The following is a 26,792-nucleotide window of genomic DNA, read 5'->3' as shown; positions in this document are numbered from 1 at the left end:
GTCCTTTCTCTCTCTCTCCCCCCCACTCTTATCAGCAGGATGGGTCCAAGGCAACCAAGTCCCCCCTCCCAAGCAGCCCTTTCCTCCAGGGGAACTGATCTCTGCAGTCTGGAGAGGAGCTGGAATTCCAGGGGATCCCCAGGCCCCACCTGGAGGCTGGCATCCCTGGCCACAGAGTCCCCCCTCCCAAGCAGCCCTTTCCTCCAGGGGAACTGATCTCTGCAGTCTGGAGAGGAGCTGGAATTCCGGGGGATCCCCAGGCCCCACCTGGAGGCTGGCATCCCTGACCCTCCGTGGGGTCCAAAGCCACAGAGTCCCCCCTCCCAAGCAGCCCTTTTCTCCAGGGGAACTGATCTCTGCAGTCTGGAGAGGAGCTGGAATTCCAGGGGATCCCCAGGCCCCACCTGGAGGCTGGCATCCCTGACCCTCAGTGGGGTCCAAGGCCACAGAGTCCCCCTCCCAAGCAGCCCTTTCCTCCAGGGGAACTGATCTCTGCAGTCTGGAGAGGAGCTGGAATTCCGGGGGATCCCCAGGCCCCACCTGGAGGCTGGCACCCCTGACTCTCAAGCATTATCCCCCACTGAAGTCTCTTCCCTCCCCAGAGTCTCCATGTATTTCCATTGGAGAAAAAGGCCCCTTCGCATGGGGGGGGGGGGGCTTGAGGCCATTCTACCCGGCCAAAGTCCCTCCCCGGGCTGCACCCCTCCCCTAATCTCCAGAAACTTCCTGACCGGGAGTGAGCCACACTAACTGGCGAAGACCAACTTCAGGCCATGACATTTCTTCGAGTCGAGACAAATTGGTTTCATGAGGCAGACTTTTTTATTAAATAGATTTCTGTACAGGTTTTGCCGCCGGGTCTCGTCTCCCTGTACAAACGCATCAACCACTTAAATTAAACCTGTACAAAAGGGATATTTTGCCTACCGGGTGACCCCATAGGGCAGCAGTGGCCAAACAGCGGCTCTCCAGAGGTCCATGGACTACAATTCCCATGAGCCCCTGCTGCCAGCAGGGGCTCATGGGAATTGTAGTCCATGGACCTCTGGAGAGCCACTGTTTGGCCACCCCTGCCATAGGGTTAAACGAAAACCAAGGCGGCTGCAGGGATTTTGGCAAATAGCAATACATAAGTATTTACATAAGATGTCCGGGGTCTGCGGAGGCCCGAAATCAAACATCATTTTCATGGCGGAGGGACGTTGAGCATTCGCCCCTTTTGCCCGTGAGTGCAGTCAGTAAAGCAACCTGTAGAACCAGGTTAACGCTGTCAGCCAGCGACCGAGCTTGGCTGCCCTGAGATCGGCTTGGTTAGCACCACCCTTCCCGCCTCGGAAGGGGCAGGAGGCAACGTCCGGACCCCTCAGCCGCTGCTGTTAGAAGCGGTGCTCCTGGGAGGGGCCAAGGCGGGGATTTCTTCCAGCTGAAGAAGGGGGTCAAGTTTCAGCCACCGGTGTAGAAGCACCTGCTCCAAGGTGGGCCGCTCGGAGGGATCCGGGGATAAGCACCATCGGATGAGATCTTGGCAGTCTGGGAAGGAAGGGGAGAACGCAGTTAGAGAGCCGCACTAGGATCGGGGAGAGTCGAGTTCGAATCCGCGCTCTGCCATGGAAGAAGAAGAGTTGGTTCTTATATGCCACTTTTCTCTACCCGAAGGAGTCTCAAAGGGGCTTCCATTCGCCTTCCCTTCCTCTCCCCACAACAGACACCCTGTGAGGGAGGGGAGGCTGAGAGAGCCCTGATATTACTGAAGAAGAAGAAGAGTTGGTTCTTATATGCCACTTTTCTCTCCCCAAAGGAGTCTCAAAGTGGCTTCCATTTGCCTTCCCTTTCCTCTCCCCACAACAGACACCCTGTGAGGGAGGGGAGGCTGAGAGAGCTCTGAGATTACTGAAGAAGAAGAAGAGTTGGATCTTAGATGCCGCTTTTCTCTACCCGAAGGAGGCTCAAAGCGGTCTACAGTCACCTTCCTTTTCCTCTCCCCACAACAGACACCCTGTTGTGGAAGCTAGCTGGGTGACCTTGCTCCTTCACTTCCATTGATGCAGGCACAGAAAGGTCAGTCCAGGGGCGCCTTTCAAGTTAACAACATTCGTAAGCTGTCATGTGCAGGCATGCTTCTCATCAAATTTATTTGCGGCCGTAGAACAAAAATAAGATATTTTAACCAAAGGGCAACATGCTAAAACATAACATGGATAGTTACGGCCAGGGTAGTGTCATGGTTAAGAAGCAGGGGATTCTAACCTGATGAGCCAGGTTTGTTTCCCTGCTTCTCTGCATGCAGCCATCTGGGTGACCTCGGGCTAGTCACAGTCCTGTTCTCACACAGCAGTCACAGTCCTGTTCTCACACAGCAGTTCCCTCAGAGCTCCCCCAGCCCCACCCACCCTGCAGGGTGCCTGTTGTGGGGGGGGGGAGAGAAAGGGAAGGTGATCGGAAGCTGCTTTGAGACTCCTCCTGGTAGAGAAAAGCCGGGTATAAAAAACAACTCTTCTTTGAAAATATCATCAATCAAATTCAGAATATACAAATGGAACTAAATGGAACTAAAACCACTAATTTCATTTAAGAACCACAGCTCCTTGTGGTTTGGTACTTGGACCTTTTATGAACTATGCATTCTAAAGTGCTGTACACATCTTGAAATGCAAGAATTTTTGTTGGCCGAAAGTTTTCCGAGACACGGGCCACCCGAACTACCTGAAAGTTTTTTTTTAATACTAGTAAAGGAGTCCGATGTCGCAGTTTGCTACGGAGATGGGAAGCATTCTTCTCCAGACAAACCGAGAAGGACTTTCTCTACCGTTCCACGTGGGAGTGGCTCTCAAGGAGGGCCGGTGAGAACCAGGATGCAGGAGTGACTTGAGCGATACGGACAGCTAAGATTCGAGTCGGACGGAGAGCAGCAAATCCGAATACAAATAAAAGAGTTAGCAAACAGAATGTGAGCATGGAGCCTGGCGGCATCCTTAAGACAAGCAAAGTTCCATTCTGGGTATCAGCTTTCGTGGGCGGGCACATTTCGACAGGGAAGCAATATGTCACCAGCTGTTACACACAGGTAGAAGGCGGGGTGGGTGTTCCCCAGGCAGGGTTAATCAGAGTCAAGGCACAGGAGTTAACTCAGCCAGGGGTAGTCAACCTGCGGTCCTCCAGATGTCCATGGACTACAATTCCCATGAGCCCCTGCCAGCATTGCTGGCAGGGGCTCATGGGAATTGTAGTCCATGGACATCTGGAGGACCGCTGGTTGACTACCCCTGAACTGAGCAATACAGTGAAGATTGGATTAAGGCCATGGGTCAGACTGGATTAAGGCAATCACTAATTGCCTTAAACCAATCTTAGCTCTAGCTGTTGCTCAAGTACTTCTGCATCTTGACTCTAACCAGCCCTGCCTGGGAACTCGTCCCCCGCCCTCTCTCTACCTGGCTGTAACCGCTGGGGATTTCTACCTCAGAGTATCTGCAGAAGTGCGTAAGCTCAGGAAAGCTTCTCCCCAGAATTAAACTTGGTTGGCCTTCAGTGGGCACCTGGATCCAAGCTTTTGTCCTGCTGCTTCAGACTAACATGGAGACCCACCAGAATCTATCTGAATAGCCTCACCCACCTCACAGGGGGTTTGTTGTGGGAAGGGGAAAGGGAAGGCGATTGTAAGCCGCTTTGAGCCTCCTCCGGGTAGAGAAAAGTGGCATATAAGAACCAACTCTTCTTCTTCTTCAGTAATATCAGGGCTCTCTCAGCCTCACCGCCCTCACAGGGTGTCTGTTGTGGGGAGAGGAAAGGGAAGACGATTGTAAGCCGCTTTGAGCCTCCTCCGGGTAGAGAAAAGTGGCATATAAGAACCAAGTCTTCTTCTTTTTCTTCTTGTACCTAGAATTAAATTTTGCTGGCCTTCAAGGTGCCCCTGGACTCAAATTTCCCTCTCTTAATTTCTAAGAGTTAATTCTGGCTACCCCGGAAGGGCTCTCACCTGCAGAGACCGGCACGTGGAATTTCACGTTGGCTTCCATGATCTCTTCGTCCCGCTCGAAGGGGATGTCTCCGCACACCAGGTCATACAGCAGGACTCCCAGGGACCACACGGTGGCCGGAAGGGCGTGATATTGCTGGAACGCCACCCATTCGGGCGGGCTGTAGACACGAGTGCCTGAAAGGGGGGAGGCGGGGAGTTAAGCATGAGATGATAGGGTCTCCCAGTGCTGAGAATGTATTCATTAAGCACAAATTCAAATGGGTAGCCATGTTGGCCTGAAGTAGCACAATAAAATCAGAGTCCAGTAGCACCTTTAAGACCAACAAAGATTTATTCAAGACGTGAGCTTTCGAGTGCAAGCACTCGAAAGCTCACGCCTTGAATAAATTTTTGCTGGTTTTAAAGGTGCTACTAGACTCTGATTTCATTAAGAATTATGGAATCACAGAATCCTAGAGTTGGAAGGGGCCAGACAGGCCATCTAGTCCAAACCCCTGCTCAACGCAGGATCAGCCCAGAGCATCCTAAAGCATCCAAGAAAAGTGTGTATCCAACCTTTGCTTGAAGACTGCCAGTGAGGGGGATCCTTGGATGCTTTAGGATGCTTAGGGCTGATCCTGCGTTGAGCAGGTGGTTGGACTAGATGGCCTGTCAGGCCCCTTCCAACATTCTCAGGGAAAAAATTTTCACAGTCAGAGTAGTTCAGCAGTGGAATAGGCTGCCTAAGGAGGTGGTGAGCTCCCCCTCACTGGCAGTCTTCAAGCAAAGGTTGGATACACACGTTTCTTGGATGCTTTAGGATGCTTAGGACTGATCCTGCGTTGAGCAGGGGGTTGGACTAGATGGCCTCTATGGCCCCTTCCAACTCTATGATTCTATGATTCTATTTTATGAAGGATCACAATCACTGTAGACCAGGATCCCACCCGTTGCATCTAGGCACTGCCAGCTACTGGTCCATGCCGGCTCTCAGCTGGCCCGTTTCCCAGCTCTGGGAATCCCGATCCTTCAGGACTCCCGCCTTTAGCCAGAAGTGCCCCAGTGCTCACCGTCAAACTCCGTGTAGACAGAATCCCTCAGCAGGGCCCCCGACCCGAAGTCGATCAGCTTGAGGCTGCCGGTGTGGACGTCCACCAAGATGTTCTCGTCCTTGATGTCCCGGTGCACCACCCCCTGGGCGTGGCAGTGGCCGACGGCTTCCACCACCTGGCGGAAGAAGTGGCGGGAGAGCTGCTCGGGCAGTGGCCCCTGCTCCGTCACGTAGTCGAAGAGGTCCTGGCAGTGTTCCGGCTTCTCCAGGACCAGGAAGAAGCCGTCCGGCGCCTCGTACCAGTCCAAGAGCCGGATGACGCCTCGGTGGCCGCTGCCGGAACCCACCAGGCTAGTCAGCACCACTTCCAAGGGGGCCAGCGTCCCATTGGGCTGTCGGGGAAGGACAAGGAAAGGGGGGATAATCAGTGCAAGAGCTCCAGGGCTACCGGCACAGCCAGAACAAGAAACAAAAACTCAGGGGGGAGATAACACTGACCTAGCAGGGAGAAATTAAGAGGAGGAAAACATGAAGGAGTTTCAAAGCGGATTGCAAACACCTTTCCCTTCCTCTCCCCATAACAGACACCTTGTGAGGCGGGTGAGGTTGAGAGAGCTCTGTGAGAACAGCTCTACCAGGACTGTGATTAGCCCAAGGTCACCCAGCTGGCTGCTTGTGAAGGAGTGGGGAATCAATCCTGGTTCTCTGGACTCGAGTCCGCCGTTCTTTAACCAACGCATCCCGCTGGCTCTCAAGAACCAGAAGAATTCCAAATCGAACGGCCCAGTATAATTATGCTGGTTCCCAATTCAGTTTGTGGGTAAAGTTATTTCTTTCCCTTTTCTTTGGTTTTTGCTGGTCACTGCTGGGGATAGTGGCTGCCACACATAATGGCCCACAAGGATTTGGGGACATTCAGCTACTGGGCCCTTAGGTTTGGATTTCTTTACCCTTCTGATTCTTAATTCAATTTTGGGGTAAAGTTGTCCCCCCTACTTGTTTGTGTTACTCCTATTGTTAAACTTTTGCTGTTACTCCCTCTGTGCCTTCAGGGAAGAATATTTTCCATCCCCCCTTACATTTCCCTTCTTCCCTCCCGACCTCTGCTCACCAGGATGTGTGCTGTGACTCCCCATGCAAAAATGCCTTGCCTTTTTCCTTTATTAGGTTTGGGGGCAAGAAGAAGACGAGTCGGCTTTCATACTCCGCTTTTCACTCCCTAAAGGAGTCTCAAAGCGGCTCACCATCGCCTCCCCTTCCTCTTCCCACAACAGACACCCTGGGAGGTCGGTGGGGCTGAGAGAGCTCTGAGAGAACTGTGACCGGCCCAAGGACGCCCAGCATGGAGGAGCGGGGAATCAAACCCGGCTCGCCGGATTAGAAACTACCGCTCTTAACCACGACGGCTCTCGAGGAGAAGAGGTCCCACTTTGCAGAGAAGCCCCCATTGGCCAAGGTCTCTCCGCTGCCGCCTCCAAGGCTTTGGCAAACCCCAGGGACCGGCTGGCTGGCGAGGACTGCAAGGGACACGCATCCTCGGAGACGCTCTTCCAACTCACCAGCTGCGTCCACTCGGCCACTTTGTTCCTGGCAACATGCTTGATAGCCACCTGGGGAGAAAGGCACCGATGAGAGCCTGCCGCTGGCCCAGCGCCCCTCCGACCCCTTCCCCAGTCTGACGCAGGTCCCAGAGGCCAGGCCCCTAGCTCCAGAAAGCAGACAGAGGTCTCCTCTCGCCTTCCCAGCCCGCCCCAACCCCCAAACACCTCTGATGTAGGCCTTAGAACAGAATCGTGCAACTCTAAAGGCCCTGCACAAGATAACTCCAGTCCAAAAAGAATGTATAGGAATTGTCCAGGCTATTTCAAATCATTAATGCATCTTTTCATTTCTTCTTTTTATAATAATTCAAAACTTCATAAATCATCCAAGATCTGGCCTAGCTAATTAAGACTTAAAAGCACGATGAGGGGAGAGCTCATGGGATCATTCATACGGGGCAGTGAAAATATTAAGAAAATACGAAGGATCACAATCACGGAGGAGGTTTGGGAAAACGGGATATTATTTACCTAGGAGCCCGTTTTGGTTGTGATTTATGACTCTGGATGATTTATAAAGTTTTGAACAATTATAAAAAGAAGACATAAAAAGATCCATTAATGATTTGAAATAGCCTGGACGATTCCTATACATTTTGTTTGGACTGGAGTTACCAAAAGGAATTGATGTAGTCCCTGCTCAAGATAGCCACGCCCACAGCTTTCTGGGAGTTGGACGGAAGAGGAAACGTTGCCCAAAAGACAAATATCCGAGGCCAGAAGCGGCCTTTTTCTCCAGGGGAACTGATCTCTTCACTCTGGAGATGAGTTGTTATTCTGGGAGCTCTCCTAGCCTCGCCTGGAGACTTGGCAACCCTCCATCCAGCTAGACAGCATCCTTCTACTTTTCCTTTTTGCTGTCCCTTGGCACCTCTGGTACCGAGTTCCCTGATTCGAACTCATGGTTAAATTCTCAAGCTGTCATTGGGGTTTTCCATACTTCAGACGCTTTTGTTGAGAGCAAGGACCAAAATATTGAGAGCACAGCAGTTTCCCCCCTGTCTCTTAGCATAGAGTGGATCCTTTAGACGGATCATGCATCGACCAGGGGGTTGGACTAGATGGCCTCTAGGGACACTCCCACCTCTATGGTTCCGTACATTCCAATCTGGAGGCCCTCCACTTCAAGAGCACCGTAATCCAACTCCCTCCATCCCGGCGTCTCACCTGCAATCCGTCTGAGATTCTTTGGCCACTGTAAACGGTGCCGAAGCCCCCTTTGCCGAGCAAGCCGCCTTGTTTATACAGAGCCGCGGAAGAGTCTTTGTCTTTGCCTAGAAGGAGGAAGGAAAGTCACAAGGTCACACCGGCTGCAGCCACGGTCAGAGGAACTTTGTGTTGCTGTAGGAGAGCACCCGCTTTGTGCTGGCTTTGCCACGTTTTCACCGCGGATCTAAGCAGTCAAGGACAACTCAATGTTCAGAAAAAAGCCACAAATCTTTCCCAGATTAAGCAGTGGCAAGAAAATAACTGAGCCTCTGCAGATCTGGTGGAGGTGATGGCGGAACGGGCCCCTGAGTGGCAGCTGACGTATGGTCACTCCATAGGGCTTTATCCAGGCAAGAGGCGTTCATAGGTGGTTGACCATTGACTGCCTCTGCAGAGACTTTCTTGGTGGTCTTCCATTCATGCATTAACCAGGGCCAACCCTGCATAGCTTTTGAGATTTGATGAGATTGGGCTAGCCTGAGCCATGCAGGTCAAGGCTGGTGAGGAACCGAGGAGGTTGGCCATTGCCTGCCTCTGCACAGACGTCCCTGGTGGTCCCCCATCCAAGCACTAACCAGCGCCGACCCTGCTTAGCTTCTGAGATCTGGGTTAGCTCGGGCCGTCCGGGTCAAGGCAGATTTAATCCCGTCAAAACCCTTTGATCCCCTTGCCCTGACCTGGCTTGTTTGTCGCAGGCTAGTCCAGATCTCGGAAGATAACCATGGCAGCCCGGGTTAGTACATGGACGGGAGACCACCAAGGAGGTCTGTGCAGAGGCAGGCAATGACCAACAACTCTGAACCTCTCTTGCCTCGAAAATCCTACAAGGCAACAAAAACTCGAGGACAAAGACGACAAACCACTGCGGAAGACCGCTTGGCCAGGGACTCTTCCGCCGAGTGGAAGGTGAAGGGGTGGAAATGGAGCAGGAGCCTGCAGTTTCTTTCCTTGCACCCGTGCCTTGAGCACGGGAAGTGGGAGGAAGCAACGAAACCACCTTTGCCGTGACTCACAGCTGGGCTGTCAGCAGGAACCGGCTTCTCCAGCCGCCCGGACTTCCTGATTGAGTGCCTCTTGGCCCGGCTGCGGTTGTGCAAACAACAGGCAAAGAGAAGGAGGAAAGACCTGGGACCAGGAATCCCCAGGCTTCTTGCTGCCATCTTTGCACGAAGCTTCTCAGCCCCAGGACAGCTGCGGAAGAGGTCAGGAGGGAACCTTTTCCTCCTGGAGGGAGATGCAGCAATTGGAACCACTCTTTTTCAGCTAACTATGCCATTGTTCGGAAGAAGAAAGGGAGGTCTTTGCCCATTAAAAGGCAAAAAGGGTCTGCTGGTCAGGTCTCCCTTTTTAGCAGAGGCCCAACAGCCTGCTATGACGGTTCTAGGTTCTGTTCAGAACATCTGGGGTCAACTCTAGTGGCTCCTCAAAGAGCAACAAGATTTTTTGGGGGGGAGGAGGGGGGTGAGCACTTGAAAGTCAAAGCTCCCTTCATCAGATGCAAACAGGAATGACGAAGAGTCCGTCTTTATATCCCCGTCTGAAGGACCTCAGGGAGGCAGATCGACCACGGCCAACCTCCCCAGCTCAATGAGCGCAGGGGGGAAATGCTTAAGGGTAGAAAAGTGGCATCGGAAGCGAGACAAGAAACCTACGTTCCTATTCAGCCCGGTGGTGTGCGCGAGCATTGTTCTGAATTTGTGAATGAACTCGAGTTCCACCCTCCGGCGTTGGAATGTCCCCTTGAAGCGTCTCTGCTCCTCTACATCGGCTGCTCAACAGGGGGCAGCAGAGCGCGTCACTTGCCTCTCTTTCCGGGAACCCGCTCCAAGAATTTATTTCAGACACACACCGACAAACGCAAACACACACAAACACACCCTGCGCTATCAAACCTCCCTAATTGCACGGCTTCCCCTGCCTCCACCTGCCTTGCACCCGTCCTTTAGCTGTTTTTTATACGCCCAGGGAGACCTCTGATCCCTGCTCGCTGGAGATGAGTCACGAGCAACAGAGAATCCGGCTTCCTTTCCCTTACTGGGGCTTCAAAAATGGGGGATTCAGGTGGGTACCCGACCAGGTGGGTCCGAAGCAGCAGAACAAAGTCTTGAGTCCAGGAGCACCGCTAAGACCAAAGAAAGTTTGATTTTGGGGATAAGGTTTCATGCGCATGCCTGCTTCTTCAGATGCATTCAAATGGACTTCCTCAAGCCTCACACAGAGGTGGAGGGACGGTTAGTTGTCAGGAAGGGCTAGTTAGAATCAAGTTGTATAAGGCAGGGGTAGTCAGCCTGTGGTCCTCCAGATGTTCATGGACTACAATTCCCATGAGCCCCTGCTGGCAGGGGCTCATGGGAATTGTAGTCCATGAACATCTGGAGGACCACAGGTTGACTACCCCTGGTATACGGAACCGGGCAAGAAGTTTAGCTAAGATTGAATTCAAGAAATTGGTAAGATCGGCGGATGGCATTGAAATCATCAAGGAGAGGAAAGAGTCAATGAACACATAGCAGAATTCACAGATTCCATGGGTCGCCGTGTGGGTCTGAAGTAGCACAACGAAAATAGAGTCCCATAGCCGCTTTAAGACCAGCAAAGATTTATTCAAGGCGTGAGCTTTGGAGTGCAGGCACTCGTCCTCAGACTAATGAACCGCCATCATGACAGTGGAGATATAAGGCAAAAGCAAATTATGGTAAATTAGTAAACTGTGTCATAATATCCAAATTAAGCCGTATGATCGTTCTTTGTGAAAACAGCTAATCAGGCCTTTTGAGTTCACAGACTCACAGAGTTTGTGTTTGAAGAAGTGGGCAGGCACCCGAAATCCTCAAGAATGTTGCAGGCGCTTCTCAAGGGTCAGAAAATTGAGAAAGGCTGGCTTATGCCTCCTATCAAACTTTCTTTGGCCTTCAAAGTGCCCCCAGGACTCAAATTTGATTCTGCAACTTCAGACTAACGCCTGAATCTTTCGGAAGGAGCGTGCGCGCCCTGGAAAGCTTCTCCCCAAAATTGAACTTTTTTGGTTTTCAAGGTGCCCCTGGACTCAAATTTGGTTTTATACATAGGACGGTGTATTAATGCAATTAATTAATCAATCGATTAAAAAGAGAATTCTGTTCTTAAAGGGGGAACCTTCATTTATTAAATTTCTTTCTTTCTCTCTCACAGGCACACACCCCCGGCTCAAAGGCGGGTGCCAAAATTAGAAAAGGACGCAATGCACAAACATGCAATAAATAATGTAAAAAACTCCATTGAAACGCAACACACACACACACACAAAGAGAACCAGCCTAGGGAGGTCTGCCCTTTTACTCAGTGGGGCTCCTCAAAGGAAAGTGGTTTGGGGACACACACACCCCCCCCCCTTTGAAACGCCAACCTCGAGATCCCCTCGCTGCCCAAAACCAACCAGTCACTTTGCTAAGACTTTTCCCTGGGGAAAAAAAATTGGTCTATATGGAGCAACAAAAAGTTTCACAGAAAGCATAGAGCGCATAAATAGTATTGCAATATATATATTTTTAATTTCAACATCAGTGCAATCTGCCAGGTGCCCCCAGATGTCCCTCCAAAAGTGGCACAATCTGGTCACCTTCTAATCCATTGTGATTCCTAACGTTCAGAAGCGACCCTGTGTCTCTCCGCGGGGCCGCCAGCCGCCTGGCGCTCTGCCGACGAGAAAGGCGGCTCACAAGGGCTTTCAAGCCAACCGGGGCGCGCTCCCGAAGACGCGCGCATAAAGCTCTTTACAATCTTGGGCTTTCACAATAAAAACAGCCAACTTTCCTGGGAGTCAGTCGGGGACCGGCTGAGGATCGCCGCAGCCTCAAATGGCAGAGCCGGGCGCCCGGCACCTGCTTAAGTCCCAGCAGCCGCCGCCCCGCGCTCCTGTGCACCGCCAAGCCGCAGCCCTCCAAGAGGAGGGAAACGGAGAAAGAGCCGAAGAGCGCCCGCGATCCCTTAACTCACCTGCCGGAGCCCAAGCCGTCTCGCTCCGCTCCGGGATCATCCTTCCCCGACGGGCAGCAGAAGGGGCCGAGCCGGCAGGGCTTAACCCCGGCTGGGTTAGGCTAAGCGAGGCGCCCGCGGGCGACATCCATCCCCGCCCCGCCCGGCGCGCGTCTGGCCTCCCAAGGCGCTGCCGGCCTCGCCCAGCCAGTCAGGGAGCCCGGCTGATTTGCATGGCCCCGCCCAGCAAAGGCGGGGTTATGCAAATGAAGGGGAAAGCTCGCCGGTCTTTCTTGGGGTTGGGGAAAACCCACAGCTAGCCAGTAAGGGAGAAGGCGGTAGAGGGGTTGCCCTGCTTTGGGGGAAGCCAAAGAGGGGACATTTGGGCTGACCCATCATTGAGCAGGGGGTTGGACTAGATGGCCTGTATGGTCCCTTCTGACTCTATGATTCTATGATTCTATTCTATGATTCTATGACATATTTAGGGCATGAGAGGAGCCATGTGGGGTCAGGCCAAAGGCCCATCCAAGTCACCCAGTGGCCATCAGAAGGTCCACCGCCAGGGCCCCCCACAAGCCCCCCTCTGTTGCTCCCCCAAGCACTGAGAAGACAGAGCATCACTGCCCCAGACATAAGAGGAGCCATGCTGGATCAGGCCAGTGGCTCATGCAGTCCAGCCCTCTGTGTCACACAGGGGACAACGCCCAGGGGCCACCAGGAAGTCCTCCAGCAGGGCCAGAAGCCCTCGCACTGTTACCCCCAAGGGCCATGAGCACAGAGCATCACTGCCCCAGCAAGAGGGTGCCATCTAGGCCTTGCGGCTAAGAGCCACCGATGGACTCCTGCACCAGCACCAAGAATACAGAGCATCGCTGTCCTAGATTTTAAGAATGGAAGAGAAGCCATGTTGGATCAGGCCAACAGCTCATCCAGTCCAACCCTCTGTGTCGCACAGGGCTTGGGGGGCTACAGTCAGAGGGCTTCTGGAGTTCGGCCCCTACTGGGGGGGGGGGCTCCTGATGGCCCCTGTCTGCCACCTCAGCAGGTGGGGAGAAGCACCTGTATACCCTCTCTACTGGTTTTGCATCCTCCATTAGCCTGATGGAAGTCTTAAGGGTGCTGTGGTTAAGAGTGACGACCTCTGATTTGGGGAGCCGGGTCTGATTCCCCACATGCAGCCAGCTGGGCGATCTCGGGCTGGTCACAGTCCTGTTAGAGCTGTTCTCACAGAGCTCTCTCAGGCCCACGTACTTCGCCGAATGCGAAGTACCCAGTCACGTGGGTTGTGGGGTGCAAAGGGAAGCATGAGTGAGGGTGTGGCTGGAGGAAGGGGGCCTACTCCCCCCCCCAGGCCTACCCCACAGATCTGGAGGCAGCCAGATTTATACCACTGTCCTCCTTTTCATTTGGGAAAGGCTCTTTATAGAGATAGCAGAGGAAAATGGTGGATTCTAGGACATGAACCGCCTTCGAGGCTCCTCCCCTGAAACACGCCCTCCCCAGGTTCCACCCCCACAAACCTCCAGGTATTTCCCCTCCTGGAGCTGGTCACCCCCTGGCAGGAGCGCCTCTCCCAAGAAAAGACAGGACGGTTCACTGGCAGAAGCTGGGCCGGGATCCGACCCGGGGCTCCCGGCAGCCTGGAATCTCGCCCTTCCGGTTTGGGCATTCCCGGGCGCCCGCGTGTGGCCGTGTGACTCCCTCCCCAAGGATCCTGTCAGACTGGCTTTGCTCCTGCATGCCAAATTTCTTTTTTGGGGCCTCCTCTTCTCCCCCCCCCCGAAAAGTTTTCTCAGGATGTGATTAATCTTTGGAACTTGCTGCGACAAGGATGACTTGCATGCAAAATGTCAGATGACTAGAGGCCGTTTTTCCTCCTTCCGTCTCTGGTGGAAACTCTTCCTGGGGTGTGCAGGCCGGGACCGATTCCCTAAAAGCTGGGGCCGCCTTGGGAATTTCCTCGTTTCTTTCTACCCTGCCTTGTTTTGCACAGACAGACCTGATGATGAGTGTCCCACGTCCTGGGAATTCAGGGGCTTTACAAACAATACATTTGCATGCTGAGCAAACAATGTAGAAAAGGGGCAACAGCCCTTGGAAAAGGACCAGGCAGGAGGGGATGGGAGAGACCTTGGCCTGAGACCCTGGCTCAGTGGCAGAGCCTCTGCTTGGCAGGCAGAAGGTCCCAGGTTCAATCCCCGGCATCTCCAGTTAGAAGGACCAGGCAGGAGGGGATGGGAAAGACCTTGGCCTGAGACCCTGGCTCAGTGGCAGAGCCTCTGCTTGGCAGGCAGAAGGTCCCAGGTTCAATCCCCGGCATCTCCAGTTAGAAGGACCAGGAAGGAGGGGATGGGAAAGACCTTGACCTGAGACCCTGGCTCAGTGGCAGAGCCTCTGCTTGGCAGGCAGAAGGTCCCAGGTTCAATTCCTGGCATCTCCAGGCAGGAGGGGATGGGAAAGGCCTTGGCCTGAGACCCCGGTTCAGTGGCAGAGCCTCTGCTTGGCAGGCAGAAGGTCCCAGGTTCAATCCCCGGCATCTCCAGTTAGAAGGACCAGGCAGGAGGGGATGGGGAAGACCTTGGCCTGAGACCCTGGCTCAGTGGCAGAGCCTCTGCTTGGCAGGCAGGAAGTCCCAGGTTCAATCCCCGGCATCTCCAGTTAGAAGGACCAGGCAGGAGGGGAGGGGAAAGACTTTGACCTGAGACCCTGGCTCAGTGGCAGAGCCTCTGCTTGGCAGGCAGAAGGTCCCAGGTTCAATCTCCGGCATCTCCAGTTAAAAGGACCAGGCAGGAGGGGATGGGAAAGGCCTTGGCCTGAGACCCTGGCTCAGTGGCTGATCCTCTGCTTGGCAGGCAGAAGGTCCCAGGTTCAATCGCTGACATCTCTAGTTTCAAGGATGCAGTAGGCCTTTATTCTTGAACATTTATACCATGAAAACTCTTGTGGGTCTCTAGCAAGGGTAGAGACTCTGCCGGCAGAGGCTCTTGGTCACTGTAGTCCATGGACATCCGGAGAGTCACAGTTTGGTCACCCCTGGACTGTGGACTGGACACAAATAATGCTCTTTGGCTGCAGATCCATGCAACTGCCCATGGAAAGGATGCAAGAGGAGGAGATGGGAAAGACCTCTGCCTGGGACCCTGGAGCGGCTGCCAGTCTGACAGACAACACTGACCAGGATGGACCCGGGGTGTGATTCAGTATCAGGCAGTTTCACGTCTCCTCTTTATAAAGGGAATAGCTTGGTGTAGTGGTTAAGAGCAGCAGCTTCTAATCTGGCAAGCTGGTTTGATTTACCCCCTCCCCCACAAGCAGCCAGCCATGTGACCATGGTCTAGTCACAGTCCTGATAGTCCAGGACTGTATCAGTTCTCTCATAGCTCTCCCAGACCCACCTTCCTCACAGGGTGTCTGTCATGGGGAGAGGAAAGGGAAGGCGATTGTAAGCCACTTTGAGACTCCTTCAGGCAGTGAAAAGTGGGGTATAAAACCCAACTCTTCTTGTGAAAAAATTTGTTTTCCTTGGCCTCTCTTGGCAGGTTACAGTAGATGAGTAAGAGGGTTGTGAGTGTCCTGCACAGTGCAGAGGGTTGGACTAGATGACCCCATGAGGTCCCTTCCAACATGAAGCCTGTCGGGCGACCTTGAGCCGGTCCCAGTCCTCTCAGCCTCCTGTTTCTCACAGGGTGCCTGTTGTCGGGAGCGAAAGGGCAGGTGATCGTGAGCCAGTTTGACAATCCTCCAGGCAGTAAAAAGAGGGCTACAAAAGAACAGCTCTTCTTCTTGTTCTCGATCCTTGTGCGGGCGTGTTTGTTTTTGTGATATTTTAGTTATGGGTTTGGGGTTGATGTTGTTTTCGGGTCATTCGAAGTGGAGACTACCACTTCAGGCACCTTTCTGGGTAAACTATAATTTACACATTCTTCTCTCTCTCTCTCTCTCTCTCTGAGCTCACTGAGGACTAGAAACTTGTTCCTCTGGTTCGGGTGCTCCCGGGTATCCTCCGCCCCGCACGGCAGCAGATCTGAGCGCTCCATACTGTCATTTGTTGTCGATTCCTTTCTGCCTACTCAGCGTAAGGAGGAAAGAAGCCTTCCGTAGCTCACCCCAGCAGGTTGTCTCCGTGCTCAAAGCCCAGCAGTTCTCTCTGCGATGACCTTACAAACAATGCTTACCCAGACTAGGAATGCGGCTTGCGGCTGGGAGGCATCGGCCGACGCTGGAGATGACATTTCACGGGAACTTGGGCTGAGCCACGACACGCCCCAGCGGATGGGTCCTTTGCACGAAGGCAGAGACTCCCAACCAGGCATCCAGGAATTGCTGGGGTTCCGCGAGAAATCCCCAAGGGTTTCGTGGCCTTGCCCCATAACTTCCTTCTTGCTCAGCAGGCCTAGTCTGTTTCTCCACAGTGGCTCCGACATCTTTCTCCCGCACCCAGTTCTCTGAAGGGGCTTGGCACCGCTTCTAGTGTTCCTGGAAGTCATTCCTGGTGGAACGAGCTCCCGGAGGAGCTGCGGGAATGTTCAGCGTTCCGCAGGGCCTGCAAGAATGGAGCTCTTCCGCCAGGTCTGCGGTTGAGGCCGGGAGGCAAGGAAGATCGTGGCCCCCCTTTGCAGGAGTGGCGGCAGCTAATTCCCCCTGCGCCCTCTGTTCACCCTTTCCCTCTAGAACAGGGGTAGTCAAACTGCGGCCCTCCAGATGTCCATGGACTACAATTCCCAGGAGCCCCTGCCAGCGAATGCTGGCAGGGGCTCCTGGGAATTGTAGTCCATGGACATCTGGAGGGCCGCAGTTTGACTACCCCTGCTCTAGAATGTATTATAGGAAGGATTGTTAGAATGGGGATGAGTTTTTGCCCTCCGCTGATCCCTTCTGCTCAGCTGTTTGCTTACTGCTCAAGGGACACAGGCGATTCCTCAGGGAGAGGAACCAGCTCAGTGCATCGGCTCTGAGAACCAGCTCAGTGCATCGGTTGAGAGCAGCGGCCTCTCATCCAGAGAGCCAACCCAGCTCCTCCTCCACATGCAGAAGGCTTGGGCCGGTCACAGTTCCCTTAGGGCTGTTCTCACAGTTCTCTTAGAGCTCCCTCAGTCTCACCCGCCTCACAGGGCGTCTGTCACGGGGAGAGGAAAGGAAGGCGACTGTCACCTGCTGGGAAGACTTTTTTGAATGGTGAAAAAGCAGGGTAGATAAACCAACTCTTCTTCTTGGTCGGAAGTGGCAGGACAGAGTTTTATTCCAGTGGCACCCTTCTGAACAAGAAAGTTTAATTCTGGGTATATTGTGTGCATGCTCACAAAAAAGGCGAGTTGGTTCTTATATGCCGCTTTTCTCTCCCTGAAGGGATCTCAGAGCAGCTTCCATTCGCCTTCCCTTTCCTCTCCCCACAACAGACACTCCGTGAGGTTGAGAGAGCCCTGAAATCACTGCTCGGTCAGAACAGCTTTCTCAGTGCTGGGCTGAGCTCAAGGTCACCCAGCTGGCTGCATATGGGGGAGCGGGGAATCAAACCTGGCTTGCCAGATTAGAAGTCCACACTCCTAACCACGACACCAAACTGGCTCTCCAGGTATCTAGAATAAAACTTCATTGGTCATAAAGATGTCCCCATGTGCAGACTTTTTAATGTCTGGAGGAGTGATGCAACAGGGGGAGGGCTTCTGGAGGTTTAGCCTTTCTGGAGGACCACCTGATGGCCCACTGTTGTGACACAGAGCACTGGCCTGGATAAATACACACCAGAAAAGCCAGGGCCTTAATTTCCCACAGCAAGGTTGAAAACCATTCGGGACAGCACAACCCTAAGGCAGGGGTAGTCAACCTGTGGTCCTCCAGATGTCCATGGACTACAATTCCCACGAGCCCCTGCCAGCAAATGCCACAGGTTGACTACCCCTGCCCTAAGGCATACTGGAGAATCTTTTGGAGAGTTGGCTGGAGAAGAAATGGGGACCGAGAGAGGAATTGAGTCCGGGTCACAGCGCTGCTAGGCGTGCGGTTTCATAGAAATGCTCCCTGCTACTGCACACGCTTCCGTGGGGGTCCTCTTAGGAGGACGGCATAGTCCATATGGCTGCTGCTGGGGACCGCCTGTGTGCTCACCAGCCCTGAGCCCGTGTCGAGATAGCCCTGAAGCTCTGTGTGAGGACAAGGTCATGGGCTGGCCTGCCAAAAGAATCCCAGACTGTGGTCTGTAAGAGCTGGCGGGGTGTCCTGGTTTACGAGCAGTGGCCTATGACTGGAAGAGGCGGGTTCGATTCCCTGCTCCTTCTCCATGGGGAGCCAGCTGGGTGATCGTGGGCCAGTCCTGGTTCTCTCACATCCCCACCTGCCTCCCAAGGGGACGCTTATGAGAAAGGTGGCCATAAGCCACTTTAAGACTCCTTAGAGCAGGAATTCCCAACCAGGGGTCTCGGGACCCCTGGGGTTCCTGAAGGGGTCTGTGGGAGCTCTGCAGTGGTGTGATACGGGGGGGGGGGACGGAACATGGACTGTATTCCCAGGTCCTACTCTTCTTTCCGGCCTAGATGAGCCACAGCCACCATACTAGTATTAAAATCGGTCGGGAGGGGGAGGAGCAAAAGGAGACCTAAGGGTGTGGGTAGTGATGTCACTTTCAGGGGTGACATAACGTCTAGGACTCCTTGAAGCCTGAAACATTATTTTAGGGGCTCTTCCATGGTCCAAAGGTTGAGAAAGGTCGCCTTAGAGAAAAGCAGGGTCTAAAAATCTATGCAGCAGCTGCTGCTGGATTCAGCTTGTAAGTAGGGTCCCATTTCTGTCCCTCTGCCGTGTGAATATTTCTGTTCAGCTTCAAGTCTTTCTGGTGGTCCCGGACTTCTGAAATCCTCGTGTACCGGTGAACGGACGTCCCGTTATGCTGACAGGACTGACCCGCCAGGGACTCCCTAAATAGTATAATCGATGGATCAATAATCAAAGAATCCCGGTGGCTTTGTGGTCGGCCCCTCCCGAGACCCCCCCATCCCTCCCCGCCTTTTGAAACCCGTTCCAAAAGACAGCCGAGGGCAACGCAAGCAGCCAAGGTCACCGCAGGATGGGCATTCTCCATTTAATATATCTCAAAATCTATCTGATTGCTTTACTAGGTCAAATAAAAGTCGTATTTACATAATTTACTCTGCTTACACCAGCCTTGCAGAATTTGGCATTCCCGGTCAAGGCATCTGAATTTCCGACTGGTGAGTCACCAGTACCTGGGCGGAGCACCTGGGCAGCCGGAGGCTCCACCCACAAGTGGGGGGGAAAGGCCGGGGGGGGTGGGTGGGGAGTGAGAAAGCATAGAGTTTGAGCGAGAGAAAGAGACTTCTCATGGAGGACAGGGAATAACCTCATCCCTCCTTGAAGCATTGGTTCGTTCCGTGCCTGCACCTGTGACCACCTGTCCAGAGGTTGAAGGGGTGAAGAAAGGGGAGGGGAGAAGAGAGAAGCAGGGCAGGACGTCAGCTCTGCCCAAACTTTATTTCAGGCACCAGATTATTTTAAAACCAGTCTTCTAGTGGGGGTCTCCCCAGATCCCTGTTCGTACAGCAGCAGCACAGGCCCCTCGGATGAAGGTTGAGGGGCCAGAAACGTGAGTGACTCTTCCCACCTGCCCCCTTCCAGGATTTCAGCCTTCATGTGAAGGTGCAAAAAAGAATCCAGCAGCTGGTTTGTTTTTTTTTTTGGGGGGGGGGAGGGGGTGTTCCTTGGCTTGAGAATGCACAGCCCAAAAGATTGGGGGCGGTCCCAGCATGGAGAATGAGGGCGTGCGTCACCGTAGCAGAAGCAAGGAAGACGCCACGTACGAAAGAGGTAACGTTGCTGGAGGCTGATTCTTGAAGACTGTTTTGCACCGATCGAACCTGTGGTCCTCCAGATGTTCATGGACTACAGGTCCCATGAGCCCCTGCCAGCAAATGCTGGCAGGGGCTCATGGGAACTGTAGTCCACGAACATCTGGAGGACCACAGGTTGACTACCACTGGTCTAGAGCAGGGGTGGCCAAATTGTGCCTCTCCAAATGCTGACGGACTACAATTCCCAGGAGCCCCTGAAGTGCAGGCAGGGCCTTGTGGGAACTGTAGTCCGTCGACATCAGGAGAGCTGCAGTTTGGCCTCTCCTGGTCTAGAGGCTAGGAGACCCTCCCTCTCCCCCCCGGGACTGACCCTTGCCCTGGGATTTCAAAGCACTTTCTACAGGAGGGCTCTCCTGCCCCCTGCCCACCCCCACCTTTGACCTTTCCTCGCTGTTCTGCTATTAAGGCCGGGCTGACTGCCAAGGGAGAAGTCTCGTGGAGGGGCGACGGGGGGCCCTCCTCTGCTGCTGGGCACGGGGAGAGCTGGGGATAAGGCTGAGGACCGCCCGCAGCAGCGGTGGCAGGGAGGCTGCACAGCTGCAATGGGCGAGAGCCGGAGGAACAGTGCGCTTCAGTGGCCATCGGGCGACTCAGGCAAGCCGACAGGGGAGTGTGCAGAGATGGGGAGGAAGAGACAGTGATCCAGGTGGGCCCTGGCGCCGATGACAAACGGGACTCCCCCGTGTAGAAGGCCACGTGATTGAAACGGCTGCGGGATCAGGGCCTCCCGCCCTGCTGTTCTCTTCCGGTAGGGGCCAGGATGCCAGCGGGAGGAGCAGGAAACAGCAGCATACTGTCCGTATTTCTCCCCCGCGCAAACCTTCCCTCCGCCTCCCAAGTCCAACTTCGGTCCGCTCCCCCACCTGCGACGCTCCCAAAGCAGGCAGGGATCCCTCGGGACCGGAACCATCGTCGCCTTGAACCACGAAGGACGGGCTGATGAAGGGGAGGGGGGGAAAGCCCAGCGTGCCCCAGTCTGTGCATATTCCGGCTCCTGGTGTCAGAGGTCCTGTCCCTCTCTTGCGCAGCCCCCCTCCGCGCACCAGTGGGCGGGGGGGTCAGACACAGAGAGCTCAACGTGTGTGTGGGGGGCAGCGCGGAGCGGCTGGAGGAGCGTGGATCCGCAGCGGAGGAGAAAGGAGAGGAGGAGGAGGGGAGGGGTCCCAGGTATTGTCATCCTTCCTGCCAAAACATGCACCTAAGGGGCGTCGGGGGAGCACCGGGTGGGCGCCAGCGAGTTATCAACTCTTGTCGGAACCACTGTCTCTATGCAGGGTGCTCTTCTTCATGCTTTCCAAGTACTCCTGCTGTGACACGGCCAGCACCGAGGCCAGGATTTCGTCGTCGTCCCAGTCGCTCAGGCCTGGGGGAGAGGATAAAGGGGAAAGGAGGGTGAGTTTGGCCCAGGGGGAAGGGCTGCTCCGCCAACACTCTTCCCGCCAGCCCTGTCTCTCTTACGCCTTGCCAAACTGAACTGTTCCCGTCTCCTGGAGTTGGGCACCTGCCCAACCTGTGCTCAGAAGAAGAAGAAGAGTTGGTTCTTATATGCCGCTTTTCTCTACCCGAAGGAGGCTCAAAGCGGCTTACAGTCGCCTTCCCATTCCTCTCCCCACAACAGACACCCTGTGAGGTAGGTGAGGCTGAGAGAGCCCTGATATTCCTGCTCGGTCAGAACAGTTTTATCAGTGCCGTGGCGAGCCCAAGGCCACCCACCCTGCACGTGGGGGAGCGCAGAATCGAACCCGGCATGCCAGATTAGAAGTCCGCACTCCTAACCACTACACCAAACTGGCTCTCAGCGCTGGTCAGCTCAGCGCTGACCCTCCTGCTGCAAATGCAACATGGCTGCCCTCACGTCAACCATCCCAAGGCCTGTTTACAGAACTCCACGAGCAGAGCTGAAAGGACGTCATGGGTAAATGAAGGGTTCGTACATTCAAATCAGGACACTCTGGGCGGCTCACCCAGGGGAAAGGCTGTAGCTGGATGCCCAACAATTTCAAGGCAAATGCAGGGGGGCTTGGGGGAGGGCAGTGCCTGGGGAGGGTGGAATTTGGCGACGATGCAGGGTCGCTTCTGGGTGACACTCTAGGCTGCCTCCCCCAGTCTCTATGGTCTGCAGCAGACGCAGGGGAACGTCCTAGAAGAGCAGTAGGGTAATCTGAATATTTCTAGTGCAGACTCACAATTGGGAGTTTTGCATGATTTCAGATTCCAACTCTGAATTCCTTTCAGCTCTACCCAGAACACCCCTTTATTCCGGATTCTCTCTTGACATTCAAACTCTTTTCTGACTGCTCTCCTGTAGCCAGAGATGAATTACCCCTTAAGCTTTGTCAGGCCCTGCTAGCTTTTGTTTTGAGAAAACAAATCCATTCCTAGGAGAGCACGGAAGAGGAAGTGGGGAGGTTTTCTTGCCAGCTGCTCTGGAAAATCCGCCACCTTGAAAGCTGCCATCAGGTCTTTACGTTTTAAAAACCAAGTCTCCAGCCCATACGGATGGCGGATAAACCAAGCCTGGGGTTGGTTTGGCTCAAAACAGCAAGGTAAGAAGAGTCACGAGGATTTCCCGAGGTCTGGTAGATCAAGACGGGCTGACGGGTTAGTTTGCCTCTCTGTAGCAGTGGAGTAGAGCCACAGGCCAGCAGCATCGTAAAGACGAACAAAATTGGTGGTGGCAGAGAAGCTTTCGTGAGTCGTCGCTCGATGTTTCAGGAATCAGACTTTTTTACCACTGAGAGGCCCCTGCAATATTTTGCATTCTTCGAGAATCCCTCAGAAGTGATGCGCTCGTGCAGAATGCAGTTGGGAAGCAGAGCTGTGGACACGCCCACCTGAGGCCCCTCCCCTCCCCACCCCCTCCAGGCCCATCATTGGCCATTTTTGGAGGGGTGTGGGAAGATCGACCCTTTAGGGCAGGGGTAGTCAAACTGCGGCCCTCCAGATGTCCATGGACTACAATTCCCAGGAGCCCTTGCCAGCATTCGCCAGCGAATGCTGGCAAGGGCTCCTGGGAATTGTAGTCCATGGACATCTGGAGGGCCGCAGTTTGACTACCCCTGCTTTAGGGTCCTATCACCTGATAAACGTTTAACACATTTAAAAACTACGTTAAAAATCAATTCACTCCCACCCATTCGGGAAACCCTTCCAGGGCCAGCACCCCCCCCCCCCCCGGTTGTACGAAACCCTGGTTGAGAAAGCCTGCATCAAGGTCCTCTGGGGACTCTTGCTCGTTCCTCCTGCTGCACAGGTCAGCTCAGCAGAGCTCCTGGGAGCTCATGCCACTTTCCTCCCACGACCACCCTGCGATGTAGTTGTGGCTTCTTCCGTTCTGCAGTTCAAGCTCAGGACTCCAAAGCCAGCGCCTTCCCCGCTGACCCCAAACACAAAAGGAGACAAGGAGGCTGAGATTTGCACGTACGGGCTGGCGCAGCTGAGATCAGCGGGAAACAAGGAAAGGTCTCGTGCTGGAGCAAGACTGATTTGTGGGTCAAAAAGGCCTGAAAAGGACACGGGGCGTGTGCAGATTTTCCAGAGCGGCAGGCAATAAAACCTCCCCGTTGCCTCTTCCGTCCTTTCCTAGGAATGGATTTGTGTTCTCAAAATGCCATTGGACTGTGGTTGCACTCCACTGCCACAGAGACGCAAACTAACCTGTCAATTCTATGATTCTACAAACCTGTCCTGATCTACCTGGCCTCGGGAAATCCACAGGTGGCTCTTCTTACCTTGCTGTTTTGAGCCAAACCAACTCAAAGCTCGATTTTTATCCGCCGTCCGGATGGCCTGGAGCAGGGGTAGTCAAACTGCGGCCCTCCAGATGTCCATGGACCACAATTCCCAGAAGCCCCTGCCAGCGAATGCTGGCAGGGGCTTCTGGGAATTGTGGTCCATGGACATCTGGAGGGCCGCAGTTTGACTACCCCTGGCCTGGAGACTTGGTTTTTAAAACTTACAAGAGCCGGATTGCACCCCTGAGGGCAACTTTCAACGTGGCACGGTCACAGCCCAGCAGAGCAAGCGGGAAATAAAACCTTCCTGCTGCCCCCCTCCCCTCTAACACACACTCAATCACTCCCCCCCCCCCCCCCACTTGGCTTGGCTGCTCTCCCCGCAAAGGAAGGTTCTTACCGAACGCCGTGGGAGACATCTGTTGCATTATTGCCCGGCACTCCAGGGCCGGATACAGCGACACTAAGGGAGGGGTGGCTCGGCCACCGCTGGCTGACAGCTGGCTGCTTGTGCCTGGGAAAGGAGGGGTCAGGGAGCAGACGTTAGTGGCGCCGGAAGAAGCTCCATTCCTCTTTCGGCGTTCAGGGGCTGGTATCCCCCGCGGGACGCCATCGGCCACTGTCCTGCCCCCCCCTCCAAAGGGACCCCTCAAAGCGGTGTTTTTGTGGCCCTCAGAAATGGTCGTGCCTTTCCTCCAAGTCACAGAATCATAGAGTTGGAAGGGGCCACACAGGCCATCTAGTCCAACCCCCTGCTCATAGAATCACAGAATCATAGAGTTGGAAGGGGCCATACAGGCCATCTAGTCCAACCCCCTGCTCATAGAATCATAGAGTTGGAAGGGGCCATACAGGCCATCTAGTCCAACCCCCTGCTCATAGAATCACAGAATCATAGAGTTGGAAGGGGCCATACAGGCCATCTAGTCCAACCCCCTGCTCATAGAATCACAGAATCATAGAGTTGGAAGGGGCCATACAGGCCATCTAGTCCAACCCCCTGCTCATAGAATCACAGAATCACAGAGTTGGAAGGGGCCACACAGGCCATCTAGTCCAACCCCCTGCTCATAGAATCACAGAATCATAGAGTTGGAAGGGGCCATACAGGCCATCTAGTCCAACCCCCTGCTCATAGAATCACAGAATCATAGAGTTGGAAGGGGCCACACAGGCCATCTAGTCCAACCCCCTGCTCATAGAATCACAGAATCATAGAGTTGGAAGGGGCCACACAGGCCATCTAGTCCAACCCCCTGCTCAACGCAGGATCAGCCCAAAGCAAGGTTTCAGCGTGGTTTCGTGGTTAGGAGTGGTGAACTCCAACCTGGAAAGCCCGATTTAATTCCCTAGTCCTGCACATGAAGCCAGCTGGGTGATCTTGGGCTGAGTGACCTGATTTTACTGAAGAAGAGTTGGTTCTTATTATGCCGCTTTTCTCTCCCTGAAGGAGTCTCAAACCGGCTAACTTTCACCTTCCCTTTCCTCTGCCCACAACAGACCCCCTGTGAGGTGGGCGAGGCTGAGAGAGCCCTGAGATTCCTGCTCGGTCAGAACAACTTTATCAAGATTGTGACTAGCCCAAGGTCAGTCAGCTGGCTGCATATGCTGGAAGAGCAGGGAATCAAACCTAGGTGGCCAGATTAGAAGTCAGTGCTCCTAACCACTACACCAACCTAGCTACATGCCTACATAGGGCCCCTCCCCTTCCCACCCCCTCCAGGCCCATCACTGGCCATTTTGGGACCAGAAGGCAAGTTAACAAGACCATTTATAGTCACATCACCCAATAAATGTTTAAATAATTTAATATATATATTTGGGAAACCCTTCCAGGGTCATCACGAAACCCTGGTGGAGGAAGCTTATGCAATAACGTGGGGTACCAAGATGAGCACATCCGCTGTCGCTTCCAGGTTTTTGAGCCTACCTTTTCTATGCCTGGCCCGTCCCCAAGTCTCCCCCAAGCCCGTTTCCCTACCAGACACCCTGCAGCCCCCATCCCGTGCCAGCCTGGCCCTCCAAGACCGGCGGGTTCCCCACTGACGGCATCCGTTGCTCGCTGCGCTGTGCTCACCAGGGGCGCAGGGCGAGGGGGGCTTGGGAAGGGCTAGAGCGGCGGTGCTCCCGGGGGAGGCGGGCTTGGCGGCGGCCAGCTCGTTGTGCAGGTCCAGGTGCTCCGGGGAAGAGGCCGAGCTGCGCTGGCGAGGGGAGCGGCCGCTCCATTCTTCCAAGCCGCTGGCCGCGGCTGCCGTGGCGGAGCTGCAGGTCGCGCTGGCTTTACGGGGCTGTGAGGAGAGGGCGGCGAGAGCCTTCAGGGACACCGGAGTGGCTCTCTGAGTCGCACAGGGCATCCCGCCCCCACCCCCACCCCCACGGTCGTCGGCGTCGAGGAGAAGGGCCGTCAGCCCTGCTCTCCCGATGGCCCTCGCTGCCCTCCTGCGCGAGGCATGAGACTAACCTGTCTGGCCTGCTTCTCCTGGTCCCGCAGCCACTGCAGGTAAGACTCCCGGGCCACCTGCTCCTCGATGGCCTCGTTGGTGGCCTCCCAGTCCGTCGCCCGCTTCTTGTCTTCCAGCATCTGCTGCTCGATCCACGACTCCTCCGATGTCTTGATCGCGTTCTTCATCAAGGACTGCTCCGCATACTAAGAGAAGCGGGTGGGGGGGGGAGCTTCAGTGAGCTCGTAGGGCGGGGCCGGGTTGAGCCCCAGCTCCGCCCCCCTTCAGGGCAGAGGTCAAGGGCCCCAGCCCTGCTGGCCACTCGAAAGACAGAACCTGGATAGAACAAGATGCGTCTACCCAACGGCCGCCTGGGAAGAGGGAGACGTTTGCTTGCTCCCTGCCAAGAGGATTGGGTGGCAAGGTTCATGCGACGCCAGCTTGGGGCTTTTTCCACATCCACACACTTGGTGGCTTCCTAGAAACCCAGGACGTGTTCATTTGGAAACGCAGGCTTGGAAACAGCCAGAGAGACTGTCCTGGAGCTGCTCATTCCACTGTGCTTTATCGCCTGCTCCTGTCAGATATGGCTGGACGGCCGCGCCGGAAATAGGAGGGTCGTATAAACGCCACCAGCAGGGAGCAAGCCCTGCGCCCCCACAATCCATCTGCCTTGCCGAAGGAATCGGCACCTGGCCGGGCCAATTGGGTTCTCCCCTTCGTGAGTGTATGCCCAGCTGCATCATCAAAATCCTACAGGGCCTGTAAAACAGGGCTCTTCCGCCAGGCCCGTGGTTGAGGCCAGGATGAACAGGGGGGAAACTAGGGGCCTCCCTCCGCTCCCCCCTATCTTGGGTCCCTTCCCCTGGCTGTGCTGCCTCCTCCCTGCACCTTGGAAGACTCTCCTGCCATTCACTCTGAATAGGTTCTGTGTGCAGTGGCCGTGGGGTTACGGGAGAACTGCATGCCTTCGTTTTTA

The 26,792-nt window shown here is 54.6% G+C and overlaps 2 protein-coding genes across 5 annotated transcripts in view; both read right to left on the bottom strand.

Moving 5' to 3' along the window:
- Positions 1-803: 803 nt before the first annotated feature.
- On the bottom strand, positions 804-11,969 carry PIM2 (Pim-2 proto-oncogene, serine/threonine kinase). Its single transcript, XM_077329497.1, has 6 exons — positions 11,795-11,969; positions 7,778-7,884; positions 6,569-6,619; positions 5,029-5,401; positions 3,977-4,153; positions 804-1,530 (listed from the first exon to the last, which is right to left on the bottom strand). The coding sequence occupies exons 1-6, from the start codon at positions 11,919-11,921 to the stop codon at positions 1,364-1,366; spliced, it is 1,002 nt and encodes a 333-aa protein (XP_077185612.1). The 5' UTR covers positions 11,922-11,969; the 3' UTR covers positions 804-1,363.
- A 6,868-nt stretch (positions 11,970-18,837) lies between these two features.
- The window catches only part of OTUD5 (OTU deubiquitinase 5), a 50,816-nt gene continuing 42,861 nt past the window's right edge, over positions 18,838-26,792 (bottom strand). For 3 of the 4 annotated variants that reach the window (XM_077329494.1, XM_077329495.1, XM_077329496.1), the window contains exons 6-9: positions 25,834-26,019; positions 25,450-25,684; positions 23,773-23,886; positions 18,838-21,001 (exon numbers count right to left, since the gene is read on the bottom strand). In XM_077329494.1, coding sequence (XP_077185609.1) covers positions 20,880-21,001; positions 23,773-23,886; positions 25,450-25,684; positions 25,834-26,019 — 657 coding nt within the window. In that variant the 3' untranslated portion in view covers positions 18,838-20,879. The remainder of the gene's footprint in view (positions 21,002-23,772; positions 23,887-25,449; positions 25,685-25,833; positions 26,020-26,792) is intronic. The other variant, XM_077329493.1, reaches the window with a different exon arrangement.

Source organism: Paroedura picta, chromosome 3, assembly GCF_049243985.1.
Source record: "Paroedura picta isolate Pp20150507F chromosome 3, Ppicta_v3.0, whole genome shotgun sequence".
Classification (NCBI taxonomy): domain Eukaryota; kingdom Metazoa; phylum Chordata; class Lepidosauria; order Squamata; family Gekkonidae; genus Paroedura; species Paroedura picta.
This window is presented reverse-complemented; position numbering and strand designations above follow the sequence as displayed.

What these genes read in the sequence shown, in the direction of transcription:
- PIM2 (XM_077329497.1), bottom strand. Translation starts at nt 11,921, where the DNA reads ATGTCGCCCGCGGGCGCCTCGCTTAGCCTAACCCAGCCGGGGTTAAGC. An exon ending in TGGCCGAGTGGACGCAGCTG is followed by an intron (nt 5,402 to 6,568) that starts GTGAGTTGGAAG and finishes CTTCCCCGACAG; the next exon opens with CCCAATGGGACGCTGGCCCC. An exon ending in TGTCTACACGGAGTTTGACG is followed by an intron (nt 4,154 to 5,028) that starts GTGAGCACTGGG and finishes CCCCCCTTTCAG; the next exon opens with GCACTCGTGTCTACAGCCCG.